Genomic DNA, 13,697 nt, shown 5'->3' with positions numbered 1-13,697 from the left:
CTGTTTATATTCTAGAGGTCAAATTTTATTCAAGAAATTTACATGTTAGAGTCCAACAATTATTAAAATTATTAAATTTTAATTATTGAATTATTAAATTATCTATTAAAATCATTAAATTTTAATAATTATTAAAATTACTAAAATTAATATACTTTTAGAATGATATAATTTAAGCCTAAAAGATACTATGGAGGCACATGGGTTACTTACTGTTAAACTGTAGTACCAACGTCTATGAGTGACTTTTCTGCTAACATCCTTTTCAGTTCTATTTTGCCGATAATGCCAGTCCAAATGATCCGCATAAACATCTGTCTGTGATGTTGTAAACCTCATTCCACAAGAGTAACACTGAATACCAGTGTACAGTCGATTTATAACACTGTCATAACGTCTATTTTGAAAAAGAAATAATCTTTAGTGTTGATAATATGGCTTAATGGCCTTTAAAAGCCAATTAAAAATATTTCAGTTTTCCATATCGTAACAATGGTGAAACCAAGAGCTGGCTGAAACAGTTAATACCCAAAGATCAGTATTATTCTCTAACAATGTGATTGACCTTCTTTACCTTAACTTTGGTGACTTTTGCAACATGGAGCCTGTCTTCTTATTGATAGCCCTGACCCAGTTATTTATTTCCTTTTAGCTAAAAATGAAATGATCCTGTGCTAGCTAACAAGGCAATAGTTAGCTTATTCTAGTTTGGAGTCAAGATGGACATGCAGTACAGTTAAATTTCACCTCTCTAGATCTTTGGCATTCTGAATAATTCAACTTCTCCACTCTGGTGTAACAGTGAAAAAAGTACAGAAGAAATAATACTATGGATAACTAAAGAGAAAACTTAGAAGACCACTGGGAAACACGTTTGCCGTGGTCAGCAAATAATTAAGTTTTTTAAATTCTGGGCTCCCTATTTGGGAAGAAACAGGTATATATAGAAGACAAAGTAAGAGAACAAACAGAGCAGTTATTAACTCCAAGAAAAAAAAAAATAGTCGGTCACGGTGGCTCACACCTGAATTCCAGTACTTTGGGAGGCCAAGGCAGGAAGATCACGAGGTCAGGAGTTCAAAACCAACCTGACGAACGTGGTGAAACCCCGTCCCTACTAAAAATACAAAAATTAGCTGTGTGTGGTGGCACACGCCTGTAATCCCAGCTACTCAGGAGGCTGAGGCAGGAGAATCACTTGAATCGGGAGGCGGAGGATGCAGTGAGTCAAGATCAGGCCACTGTACTCCGGCCTGGGCGACAGAGTGAGACTCCATCTCAAAAAAAAAAATGGTAGAATAAAGCAAAGAACACGGGTACTTTGTTATAGCAACAAATAAACATCTAGTCACAATATTAATACTGAATAATAAAAAATAGTCTTATAACTACATGGAGGGGAGTTAGTAGGACAGGACAAGAGTTGGCTAAATCCACCCCCTGCCCATTTTTTCGGAGACGGAGTCTAGCTCTATGGCCCAGGATGCAGTGGCCCGATCTCAGCTCACTGAAGCCTCCGCCTCCTGGGTTCAAGCAATTCTCCCTGCCTCAGCCTCCTGAGTAGCTAGGATTACAGGTGCCCACTACCACGCCCAGCTAATTTTTGTATTTCTAGTAGAGAAAGGGTTTCACCATGTTACCATGTTGGCCAAGCTGGTCTTGCACTCCTGACCTCAGGTGATCCACCTGCCTCAGCCTCCCAAAGTGCTGAGATTACAGGCATGAGCCACCGCACCCGGCCTGAGCCACCGCACCCGGCCTAAATCACTTTTGGAAAGTTAAGAGATTGGCCGGGCGTGGTGGCTCAAGCCTGTAATCCCAGCACTTTGGGAGGCCGAGACGGGCGGATCACGAGGTCAGGAGATCGAGACCATCCTGGCTAACACGGTGAAACCCCGTCTCTACTAAAAAAAATACAAAAAAAAAACTAGCCGGGCGACGTGGCGGGCGCCTGTAGTCCCAGCTACTCGGGAGGCTGAGGCAGGAGAAAGGCGTGAACCGGGCAGGCGGAGCTTGCAGTGAGCTGAGATCCGGCGGCTGCACTCCAGCCTGGGCGGCCGAGCAAGACTCCGTCTCAAAAAAAAAATTAAAAAAGAAAGTTAAGAGATTATGTCCAGATGTGATAAATCAAGAAACAGAAAATTATATATATTATAAGAAATAGGTGGCTCAAACCTGTAATCCCAGCACTTTGGGAGGCCGAGGCGGGGAAGATCACTTGAGCCCAGGAGTTTGAGAACAGCCTGAACAACATGGTGAAACCCCATCTCTACTAAAAATACAAAAATTAGCTAGGCGTGGTCATGGGTGCCTATAATCTTAGCTACTCAGGAGGCTGAGGCAGGAGAATCACTTGAACCTGGGAGGTGGAGGTTGTAATGAGCCGAGACAGTGCCACTGCACTCCAGCAAGGGTGACAGAACAAGACTACGTCTCAAAAAAAAAAAAAAAAAAAAAAAAAAAGAGGTAAATGCCAGAAAAAATAGTTTGAAAAGATAAACAAATAAAATGATTGCCTCTAGGGTACAGTGTTGGGTGAAGGAAAAAGGCATGCCATCTTGTATTAAAAGCTTTTATGTGCAAGTATTACTTTGAAAAAAATGATTTTACATTATAGTATCCAATTCAAATTAAAAAAATGATTCTGGCCGGGCGCGGTGGCTCAAGCCTGTAATCCCAGCACTTTGGGAGGCCGAGACGGGCGGATCACGAGGTCAGGAGATCGAGACCATCCTGGCTAACACGGTGAAACCCTGTCTCTACTAAAAAAAATACAAAAAAATAGCCGGGCGATGTGGCGGGCGCCTGTAGTCCCTGCTACTCGGGAAGCTGAGGCAGGAGAATGGCGTGAACCCGGGAGGCGGAGCTTGCAGTGAGCTGAGATCCGGCCACTGCACTCCAGCCTGGGCGGCAGAGCGAGACTCCGTCTCAAAAAAAAAAAAAAAAAGAAAAAAAAAAAAAAAAAATGATTCTAAGAATGAAAAACTCATTTGCTGTTTTATTTTTTATAAAGTACTCACAGGATTAATGAATTCATTCACTAGAAAAAGCTTTAAATATTTTTTATAATACAATAGAAAATTATGAAAAGATATGCACCATATGTTAACATCTGTTATCCATAAAGTGAGAGTTGTGTTTTCTTGATTTTATTTACAGTATGTTCTAATTTTCCACAATTAACATTACTTATAAAATGAAAAATAGATTTTAATTGTAAATGCTGGACTACGAAAATCTCATTTCTAAACCTCAAAAATGTAAGAATATCAATACAGAAACAATGATAAACAGAAAATGAAACTAAACAGGAATACATGAGTTATCAATACCTAGTATTTAAACTCCCTAAGTTTTCTGTATCACAAATTAAAAAATGAAAACTTTGAGGGGCCGGGTGCGGTGGCTCACACCTGTAATCCCCAGCACTTTGGGAGGCCAAGGCAGGTGGATCACCTGAGGTTAGGAGTTCGAGACTAGCCTGGCCAACATGGTGAAACCCTGTCTCTACTAAAAATACAAAAATTAGCCAGGTATGGTGGCACATGCCTGTAGTCCCAGGAGAATCGCTTGAACCTGGGAGGCAGAGGCTGCAGTGAGTCAAGATCATACCACTGAACACCAACCTGGGCGGCAGAGTGAGACTTTTGGGGGCGGCCTTTGGCCAAAGTACTTGTACACCAGACATATTTTAAAAGAAGATTTAAAAAAAGGTTTCCCAAAGACTATGTTATGTATATTTTACCACAGTGAAAAAAAAAAAAAAAGACTTCCTCAATGTTAAAACAGTAAAAGGGATAAGGGAAAGGGAAAGCACTAATAGTAACAATGTCCACTGTAACAGTGTTATTAAAGTCACTGCCTCTTTATCTTAAAGAAAATTAGATTACATACTGTTTCAATTCTTCAACTGTAAAATTAGTAAGATCTGGAACATCTTGATCTTCATTTTGATCTTCCTCCTCTTCAGGGGGAGGCTGAGCAGCTACTTCACTTACTTCTTCAATTAAGAAGAGACACACAAATTTCTTAATACCATTCTCCATATATTCTTATAGAGAAATCTACCTAATCTATTCAGTGCTTCTGATCTCAAGTTTACTGGCCAACGAACCTAATACAATTTTTTATTTTGATATATGATGTTAACTCTGTTCTCTTAAAAGTCATCTATAATAAAAGTCATTTATTTCATCAATATTCAAAATCTTTTCAAAAGTTAAATTAACATAAAATTACTGGTAAAAAGCCTGCACATTAGGTATGTTAGTTAACTGAAAAATATGTCCACTATAAGATAGTTCAATCTTAGGAAATCTAAAAGAATTTCATTATAAACCAAAAATCAAAACTAAAAGGTATACCTACGAATTCAATTATTGTAAGGACCTTTATCATAACTTATATCATTATATTATATCATACATTTCAAAAACTTAATGAAGCTTTGTGTACATTTAAGTATAAAATCACACTTACGTGTTGTAGCTGAATCAGGTTGGGACAATTTGAGAATTCCTGTTTTTAGCAATTTTGAAAACAATTCATTTACATCCACTTGACTGAGATGATTATCAGGATACGCCTTAGGGAGTGCTCCTAACAGAAAAAAAAAAAAGAAAAAGAAAAAAAACCACTCTTAAAGTGAATGTAGAACTTAAAGATGCAAATTATACTAAGCATTTTTCAAAGTTTTCTTCAAGATGTCCTGCCAACAGTAAATTTGACAAAACCTTATTAATTAGTTTAATTTCAAAAGTCCCTAAGATTATCCTTTTAATTTAGGTCTACAAGTCAGCACGACTTGAGAATGTATTCCTTTTTCCTTTTTTCATTTTTTATTATATTTTTAAGTTCCAGGGTACATGTGCACAACGTGCAGGTTTGTTACATAGGTATACATGTGCCATGTTGATTTGCTGCACCCATCAACTCGTCATTTACATTAGGTATTTCTCCTACTGCTATCCGTCCCCCAGCTCGCCACCCCCCGACTGGTCCCGGTGTGTGATGTTCCCTGCCCTGTGTCCAAGTGTTCTCATTGTTCAATTCCCGCCTGCAAGTGAGAACATGCAGTGTTTGGTTTTCTGTCCTTGTGATAGTTTGCTTAGAATGATGGTTTCCAGCTTCATCCATATCCCTGCAAAGGACATGAACTCATCCTTTTTTATGGCTGCAAAGTATTCCATGGTGTGTATGTGCCACACTTTCTTAATCCAGTCTATCATTGATGGACATTTGGGTTGGTTCCAAGTCTTTGCTATTGTGAATAGTGCTGCAATAAACATACATGTGCATGTATCTTTATAGTAGCATGATTTATAATCCTATGGGTATATAACCAGTAATAGGACTGCTGGGTCAAATGGTATTTCTAGTTATAGATGCTTGAGGAATCGCCACACTGGACTTGAGAATATATTCTAAAACAAATGCTGAGAACAGTGAAAACAATGACCCTTTATGCTCCCTTCTCCCATGCAATGCAGCACCACCCCATCTCCAACTTTCCACCTTTCTAATTCTCTCTTCCTCATCTTCTAAGTATACTGGAAAAGGTAGTTTTATATAGATGAAATAGTTTATCACCTCTTAGCACTAAGCCTAAGTGGAAGTACTCCTGACCTCAATGCTCCCTGACATAACAGAAGAACTGAAACAGGGAGATCAATCAAATGGCTCAGAGTATACCTGCTCCTATGACCTTTGCTAAAAAGTATACTGCCCTTGCAAAGCAGCTCAGGCTATTGCTGAAAAGGTGTCATGGTTACTAAAGCTTCAATAACTTGAATAAATTAGATAAGCCTAACAATCTTGTTTTGCTTGATGAGGAATCCTCATTGGTGAGGAATCATTCCAGTCCCATATTTTTCCAAGCACTATTCTAATAATTGTGATTCTTTGTGTGTGTGTGTGTGTTTTGAGATGGAGTCTCGCTCTGTCGCCCAGGCTGAAGTGCAGAGTGCTCGGCTCACTGCAAGCTCCACCTCCTGGGTTCACGCCATTCTCCTGCCTCAGCCTCCCGTGTAGCTGGACTACAGGTGCCCGCCACCACGCCTGGCTAATTTCTTTTTGTATTTTTAATAGAGACGGGATTTCACAGTGTTAACCAGGATGGTCTCGACCTCCTGACCTCGTGATCTGCCTGCCTCAGCCTCCCAAAGTGCTGGGATTACAGGTGTGAGGCACCGCGCCCAACCATAATTGTGATTCTTTAACTCAACTATGAAAACAATACTTTAGGCCAGGTGCAGTGGCTCACAGCTACTCGGGAGGCTGAGGCACGAGAATCATTTGAAACCGGGAGGCGGAGGTTGCAGTGAGCCAAGATCTCACCACTGTACTCCAGCCTGGACAACAGAGCGAGAAGACCCTGTCTCAAAAAAAGAGAAAACAATATTTTAATGTATTCGTATGTCACTGTGATGCATCTCACTACACCTAAAGTTCTGAACCACTAAAAATTCCTCTTAATGGCAAAAATTCAATTTGCATCCACATACACATAATCCCTACCTTTAGACACTGTATACTCTACACTTACTCTACTGCCTTATATATAGTAAGCTAATTAATGTCTATTCAAACTAAATGTCTGAATACATGAATGAATAGATCAACTTCAATAGTTAATCAATTACAGTAACATTTAGCTCACTAGTTTAACCTTTACTTTCCATTAAATCTAAGATGCATAATTAGCTATTCACATGTCTGAGGGTAGGCAAGTCTAGTAACCAAGCGCATAAACTGTGGAACCAGACTCCTGGGATTTTAACCAGAAATTCCACTTTCTAGTTGTATGACATAATCAAGTTCCTTGTCTATGCCTCAGTTTCCCATGCCTGTACAAAGGGTAATAATAGTTCCTACCTAAGTACCAATCCTAAGATTGTTATGAGGTTAAATGAATTAATATTTGTAAGGAACTGAGGTGTTTAGCATTATTATGTGGTTTTTGTTAAACCAAAAAAAAAAAAAAAATCAGTAGCCTTTCTATACTATAAAGCTCTTTGAGGTCAAGTGTGGTGGCTCCCAATACTTTGGGAGGCTGAGGTGGGAGGACTGCTTGAGCTCAGGAGTTTGACACCAGCCTGGGCTACATAGTGAGCACCCTCTTTAAAAATAAATAAATAAATAAATAAAAATTTAAAAAAAACTTTAAAAATAAAGCTCTTTGAAGGATGAACCTTATTAAATTCATCCTAGCATACAGCAGATGACTAATATATGTCTGAATGAATAAATGAACATGGGTATATTTCCTACTAGAAAAGGGATGTTTACACTTTCCAGTTAGAGAAGGAACCTTGAGAGAAGCTAAATATAGCACACTGAAAACTGCTGACACCTCTTGTAAGAGTAAGAAGAACTTGAAGAACGAAGACACACCTAATGTCCCATTCAATACATCCAAACGAGGGGAATAATTGTGATTTCCTCTGTGACACTGCTATGCCCTGTACACATACAGATAGAACCCAAGGTTGTAAAAGCAAAACAAGGCTGGGCACAGTGGTTCATGCCTGTAGTCCCAGCACTTTGGGAGTCAAGGCAGGTGGATCACCTGAGGTCAGGATTCAAGCCACCCTGACCAATATGATGAAACCCTGTCTCTGTTAAAAATACAAAAATTAGCCAGGTGTAGTGGCATGCACCTGTAGTCCCAGCTACTGGGGAGGCTGAGCCCGGGAAAATTGCTTGAACCCGGGAGGAGGTTGCAGTGAGCTGAGATCGTGCCATTGCACTCCAGCCTGGGTAAGGGAGCAAGACTCGTCTCAGAAAAAAAAAAAAAGAAACAAGAAAATTTGTGGATTCTGTAAAGCATCTCATGCCACTAACGCCAATATAACAAATCCTCTGCTCAAAACAAAAACTGAATTCTAAAGGAAAATACATTAACATAACACTTGACAAGTTACAAAGTACTTTTGCATATACTGTACCATTCGATTCTCTAAAAAAAATAAAAAATAAAAAAACTGATACTACCATATCCTGCTTTTTTTTTGGCTCCTATTTTTTTGTTTTTTGAGACAGAGTCTCACTCTGTTGCCAGGCTTAAGTGCAGTGGCATGATCTCAGCTCACTGCAACCTCCTCCTCCTGGGTTCAAGTGATTCTCCTGCCTCAGCCTCCTGAGTAGCTGGGACTACAGGGGCCTACCACCACACCCAGCTAATTTTTGTATTTTTAGTGGAGATAGGGTTTCACCACATTGGCCAGAATGGTCTCCATCTCTTGACCTTGTGATCCACCCGCCTCAGCCTCCCAAAGTGCTGGGATTACAGGCATGAGCCACCATGCCCGGCCCATATCCTGTTCACAGAGGAAAAAACTGAACCTCAGGGGAGATACCTGCTTAAAGCCTGCCCATTTATAAAGTAACAGAGTAGAGATTCCAATCCTGGTCTTCTGGGCTTTAGATCCCAAATTCTCTCCTTCTCTTTTCATTATAGTAACAAAATAATAATAATAACAAATATTAATTAGTTGTAATTGTCCATGTAGAAATTAAAAATTAAAAGCTTCCAAATTAATTGAATTTCTTGACACAATTTAAGAACTAATGTATACTGGCCGAGCACGGTGGCTCACGCCTGTAATCCCAGCACTTTGGGAGGCCGAGGCTGGCGGATCACGAGGTCAGGAGATCGAGACCATGGTGAAACCCCGTCTCTACTGAAAACACAAAAAATTAGCCGGGCGCGGTGGCAGGCGCCTGTAGTCCCAGCTACTCGGGAGGCTGAGGCAGAAAAATGGCGTGAACCCGGGAGGCGGAGCTTGCAGTGAGCCGAGATCATGTCACTGCACTCCAGCCTGGGTGACAGAGCAAGATCCCGTCTCAAAACAAAAAAAAAAAAAAAAAAAAGAACTAATGTATAAAAAAGATATTGGCTAGGATTTCCTAATTACTTCAGAAGTTTTGGAAAACTCCATAAATTTACTGTAAACTGATTAACTCAACGCTACAATAAAACATGTTTCTGAAACAGCTGTTTCAATGATTCAGAAATGAAAGCAAGTATCACTAATGTATATACTTCCCATTTACCACATATTAAAACTAAAATTCATTCTGCCAGGCATGGTGGCTCACACCTGCCATCTCAGCACTTTGGGAGACTGAAGGGGGCAGATCAGTTGAGGTCAGGAGCTCAAAACCAGCCTGGCCAAGATGGTGAAACTCCGTCTCTACTAAAAATACAAGTTAGCCGGGTCTGGTGGCACGCGCCTGTAGTCCCAGCTACCCAGGAGGCTGAGACAGAATTGCTTGAACCCTGGAGGCAGAGGCTGCAGTGAGGCAAGATTGTACCACTGCACTCCAGCCTGGGTGAGAGAGCAAGACTCTGTCTCATAAATAAATAAATAAATAAATAAAACTAAAATCCATTTTAAAAGTCCTTTTATCTAGTACTAAGCCTCACCCCATAGTAACAAAGATGCTTATCAGTGAACCTGGCTAGGAAAGCCACTTTTTGCTGTTTGAGTGCCCATTAAAAACATAAAAATTAATCAACTTTTTAATGCAGTATCCTCAGTATTCACTTAATAAATTTTTACTGGATCATAACACGTACTCGAAACATCAAATAATTGAGATTTCTGAGGTTTGTCATTTATTTCATTCTATCTCAACACAGATGTCATACCTTCCTTCCCACCTCCCAGTTTCCACCCAATAGGTTTCCTTCCCTCTGTTCTGTGGACTACAAGTCCCCGCTAACCATCTCTAGCTGTAAATAGGGTCATCCACAATGTAAATAAACTTAGAAAAGGAACAAAAATATGTCAGCCAGATTAAATTTCTCTAAATTAAATATACCTTTGCAAAACTGTCATTTCCTAAAATTCACCAAGTTAGCTATTCAACAAAACAATAATCATTTGTCTTTTGAAAAACAAAGTTCAGAAAGTACATACCTGAAGGATTCTGAACAAATCCAGGATTTTGTGGATGAACTGGTAAAAACTGTTGTCCTTGACCAAAAGCTACTGGCTGAGCAACACCACTCAGAACCTTTAAGAAAAACCTTAATTTTAAGAACATACTTTCTACATTTCAAGTAAAACTTTGAACATCCTAATTACATAAAAATATTCATAGATGTCACAAGGCCTGGCTTAGATTAAGAAAGATAACTAAAGATTTAGTTAGTTTTAGATTTAGAAAAGTAAATCTAAATAAATAAATAAAGATTTAGAAAGGTAACTTGGCTGTGTCACTTCACTTCTAGGTCTTCTACAAACAGGAACAATAAAATCTTCCCTTACCCGTTTCACTGAGGTATAAGTTACTGAGAATGGGTTAAAACTTCTTTGAAAAGTTTAAGGTACCTACTAGAGAGGCAAAGTAAACCCTCAAAAAGGAAAATGTAAGATACCACGCAAACATAAGGTAACTAGCTGTGTTACTTTACACAAGTCACTTTACCTTGCTGGTGCTTTCCCTTATTTCACAAATAGAAGAACTGACATAGAGCAATATGACCTATACACAATCACAAGGGCTAGTTAGGAGCAAAACTGAGGCCAGAACTCCTCACCCTTGCCCGTTTTCCAGATATCAAAAGCCTGTTTTAATTAGCAATCTGAATTACCAAGCAGGTAAGTATCCTGCTTGGCCATTATCTTTGTGTACAGTTATAGCTACATTACAAAGTAATCCTGTAAAAGGTCTTGTAAAAGATGTCAAAGGGAATGTTAAAAAATAGAACAACCATGGAGCAAGAACTGCACTGGCAGACAAATACGGTATTTGCAGTCCAGAGGGAGGCAGGACTTCTACATGTTGCTGGTATGTAAATAAATGTCCATTTATAATCCTTCTTCAGTATACATGTGGACTTTTGGTGGTGAGTACACATAATAAAAACCCCACCAATTCTGTGCAATGTAGAAACAAAACTAAGTACCATTCTAGAGTATGTGTCAATTTCTTTCAAGGGTATACAGTAGAATAGATCTAGACAGGTCAACTGTTTTTTCATACGATTAGAGATGAATAGAAGGACTACTTTCTATTAATAATGTTCCTAATGTGCTTTTAAAATCTTTCTTATTTTGTATTTTCTTCCATACAATCTTACTACTATAAAATAAATCTGTCCTAGTAAGAAAATGTCAGCACCTGGAAAAGAAATAAAACTCGGCCCAGGAGAATTTCAGCACGCAAGCAAAAGTAGTCATTCAAAACCAACCAAGTTAATCACAAATTGTAAACATACTACCTTAAAGTTATTTCAGTATGCATTTTAAAATGTATACAGAACAAGTGTAAAAGAATACCAACAGGTAACTGCATGCTTCATAACCAGAGTGTATTTGGAAGGCTATTTGCTACTAAGTTTGCTATGTTGACATTAATATCAAACAATTGTGTTTAACTGAAGTGACTGGAAAGGTGGTAAAAAGTAGAAAAACAGGACAAAGAAAAAAATTGCACACTGTGAAAGCATGGACAAAATCTGATCTTCTTATTTAACTCAGGTTAATGAAATTCATGGTTAAAGAACAGTCCAAGCAATCAGTTCCATGGCTACTTTAAAGCACATCAGGGCCCAACAGTTCTACAATGCAGACCTCTATGAAACACAATTGTGTAATATTTCAAAAGCTTTAAAGCAAAAACAAAACAAAAAAAAAAGCAGAGTTGAAGGTGGGGGTTTGAAACAGCTAAAATCAATTTTGGATTTAAGCTGCAAATTTCATCCCCAAAAGACGTCCACTTCCTTAGCAGGTGGCTTTAGAGTACATTAAAAACTTCTTTCCAATCTATACAATAAACTATGTCCTGAAAATCTTTCTAGAAAGATTTAAAAATGGTTATCTGCATACAACCCAAATTTAGAATAACAGACTTACCTGTTGAGATGCCTGAATATTTCCTACTGTCATTGGAGCAGGTATATTGCCAAAGTTTCCAAATTGAGAACTCTGAAGATTTTTTTCATCAAAATAGTGTCCAGAAGCTCTGTTAAGTGGATTAGAGAAACTCTGGTTTCCAGGGCCATGTGGTCCATTAAAATTTGGTCCTTGAGGTGAATCAAATATTTGTTCATGTCTTTGGAACTGCAGTCCTTGAGATGGGGCATTAAAAGCATTGCCAGGTGGATCATTATATGGACCAGTCTGATTGAAAGATACTGATTCAAGCCTTTGTGAAGGATGATTGTCAAATCTTGTGCCTTGAAGACCAAGAGGAATATCAAACCTTGATGTCTGCTGATGTTGTGGACCATCAAATCTTTGAGGTACACCATCAAATCTGGGCTGAACCTGCTGTCCAGGTGGTCCATCAAACCTCTGAGGGCCTGGCTGACCAGGAGTCCTTTCAAATCTAGGACCTGGCTGACCATGTAATCCATCAAATCTTGGCAAGAGTGAAGGCTGACCTGGCTGCCCATCAAACCTTAAAGCATGACAACCTTCAAATCTTGGACCACCTTGACCCAGAGGCCCTTCAATTCTCAGGCCACCTCCTGGTACAGAAGGACCCTCAAACCTCATTCCACCTCCTTGTTGGACTAAAGGGCCTTCAAACCTGATACCAACCCCTGGTTGGCCATGTGGACCCTCAAACCTAAGGTTTCCACCAAGTTGATTATGTTGTCCCTCAAATCTCAGACCAGCTACTGACTGACCATGGGGGCCCTCAAACCTCATTCCAACTCCTTGCTGTAGCAAAGGGCCCTCAAATCTGATTCCACCTCCTGGCTGACCATGAGGTCCATCAAACCTAATAGCAGCCCCTGATGGACCATGACCCCCTTCAAATCTAAGTCCACCTACAGGCTGACCTCGGGGATTATCAAATCTAAGTCCACCCACAGGCTGACCATGAGGTCCCTCAAACCTTAGACCACCCACGGGTTGACCACGATGTCCCTCAAACCTCAGACCACCCACAGGCTGGCCCCCTGGTCCCTCAAATCGTAAACCACCTGCAGATCCCTCAAACCTCAGACCAGGGGAACCTTCAAACCGAAAACCACCTCCTCCTGCTTGACCAATTGGGCCCTCAAACCGCAGAGGTGTCCCCACTGGTCCTGGAGGACCTTCAAATCTCAAAGGACACCCACCTCCTAGCTGACCTTGTGGCCCTTCAAATCTCAAAGGGCCTCCTCCCCCCATTTGTCCTGGTGACCCATCAAACCGAAGAGAAGCTGGTGTGGGAGGTCCATCAATTCGAGGGCTTAATTTATTAGGTCCTTCAAAAATCATCTTGGTTGGGCCATCTCTTGCTACTGATGGCCTACTAGGTCCATCAAATAATGGTCTGTCTTCAGCTAAAGCTGTAAGTCGCTGATTTGTATCCAGGCCGGCGAATCTTGATGCTGGGCTATCTACAAATGGTTTATCTGAATCTTCATATCGAGGTCGCTTAAGTGGAAAACGATCATTGAATGGAGATCTCTGCTCTTCTCGCACACCTTTTAAAAAGGAAAAAAATTATTTTCACTAAATCTAAAGTTATCTTAAAATCTTCTCTTTTCATATAAATGTTTAGCCAAAGATATAACTATCTCACTATATTAGAGGGGCAGGAAGAGACAGACAGCATAAAGCAGCAGATAAGAGGATGCCCTCTAGAGTCAGACACACCGAGTCACAAAAAAATTCCCATCCTATCAACATACTAATTATTTCATTTTGAGAGCAAGTTATTTAACCTCTCTTTTATTTCCTCTCTGTAAA

The 13,697-nt window shown here is 39.8% G+C and overlaps 1 protein-coding gene across 4 annotated transcripts in view; it reads right to left on the bottom strand.

Annotated features, from left to right (window-relative positions):
- PCF11 (PCF11, cleavage and polyadenylation factor subunit) overlaps positions 1-13,697 on the bottom strand; it is a 29,184-nt gene that overhangs the window by 4,300 nt on the left and 11,187 nt on the right. For 2 of the 4 annotated variants that reach the window (XM_025355701.1, XM_025355703.1), the window contains exons 8-12: positions 11,865-13,432; positions 9,924-10,020; positions 4,480-4,599; positions 3,895-4,000; positions 214-397 (exon numbers count right to left, since the gene is read on the bottom strand). In XM_025355701.1, the coding sequence (XP_025211486.1) occupies positions 214-397; positions 3,895-4,000; positions 4,480-4,599; positions 9,924-10,020; positions 11,865-13,432 (2,075 nt within the window). The remainder of the gene's footprint in view (positions 1-213; positions 398-3,894; positions 4,001-4,479; positions 4,600-9,923; positions 10,021-11,864; positions 13,433-13,697) is intronic. The other 2 variants (XM_025355702.1, XM_025355704.1) reach the window with 1 other exon arrangement.

This window comes from Theropithecus gelada, chromosome 14, assembly GCF_003255815.1.
Source record: "Theropithecus gelada isolate Dixy chromosome 14, Tgel_1.0, whole genome shotgun sequence".
NCBI classification, from domain to species: domain Eukaryota; kingdom Metazoa; phylum Chordata; class Mammalia; order Primates; family Cercopithecidae; genus Theropithecus; species Theropithecus gelada.
This window is presented reverse-complemented; position numbering and strand designations above follow the sequence as displayed.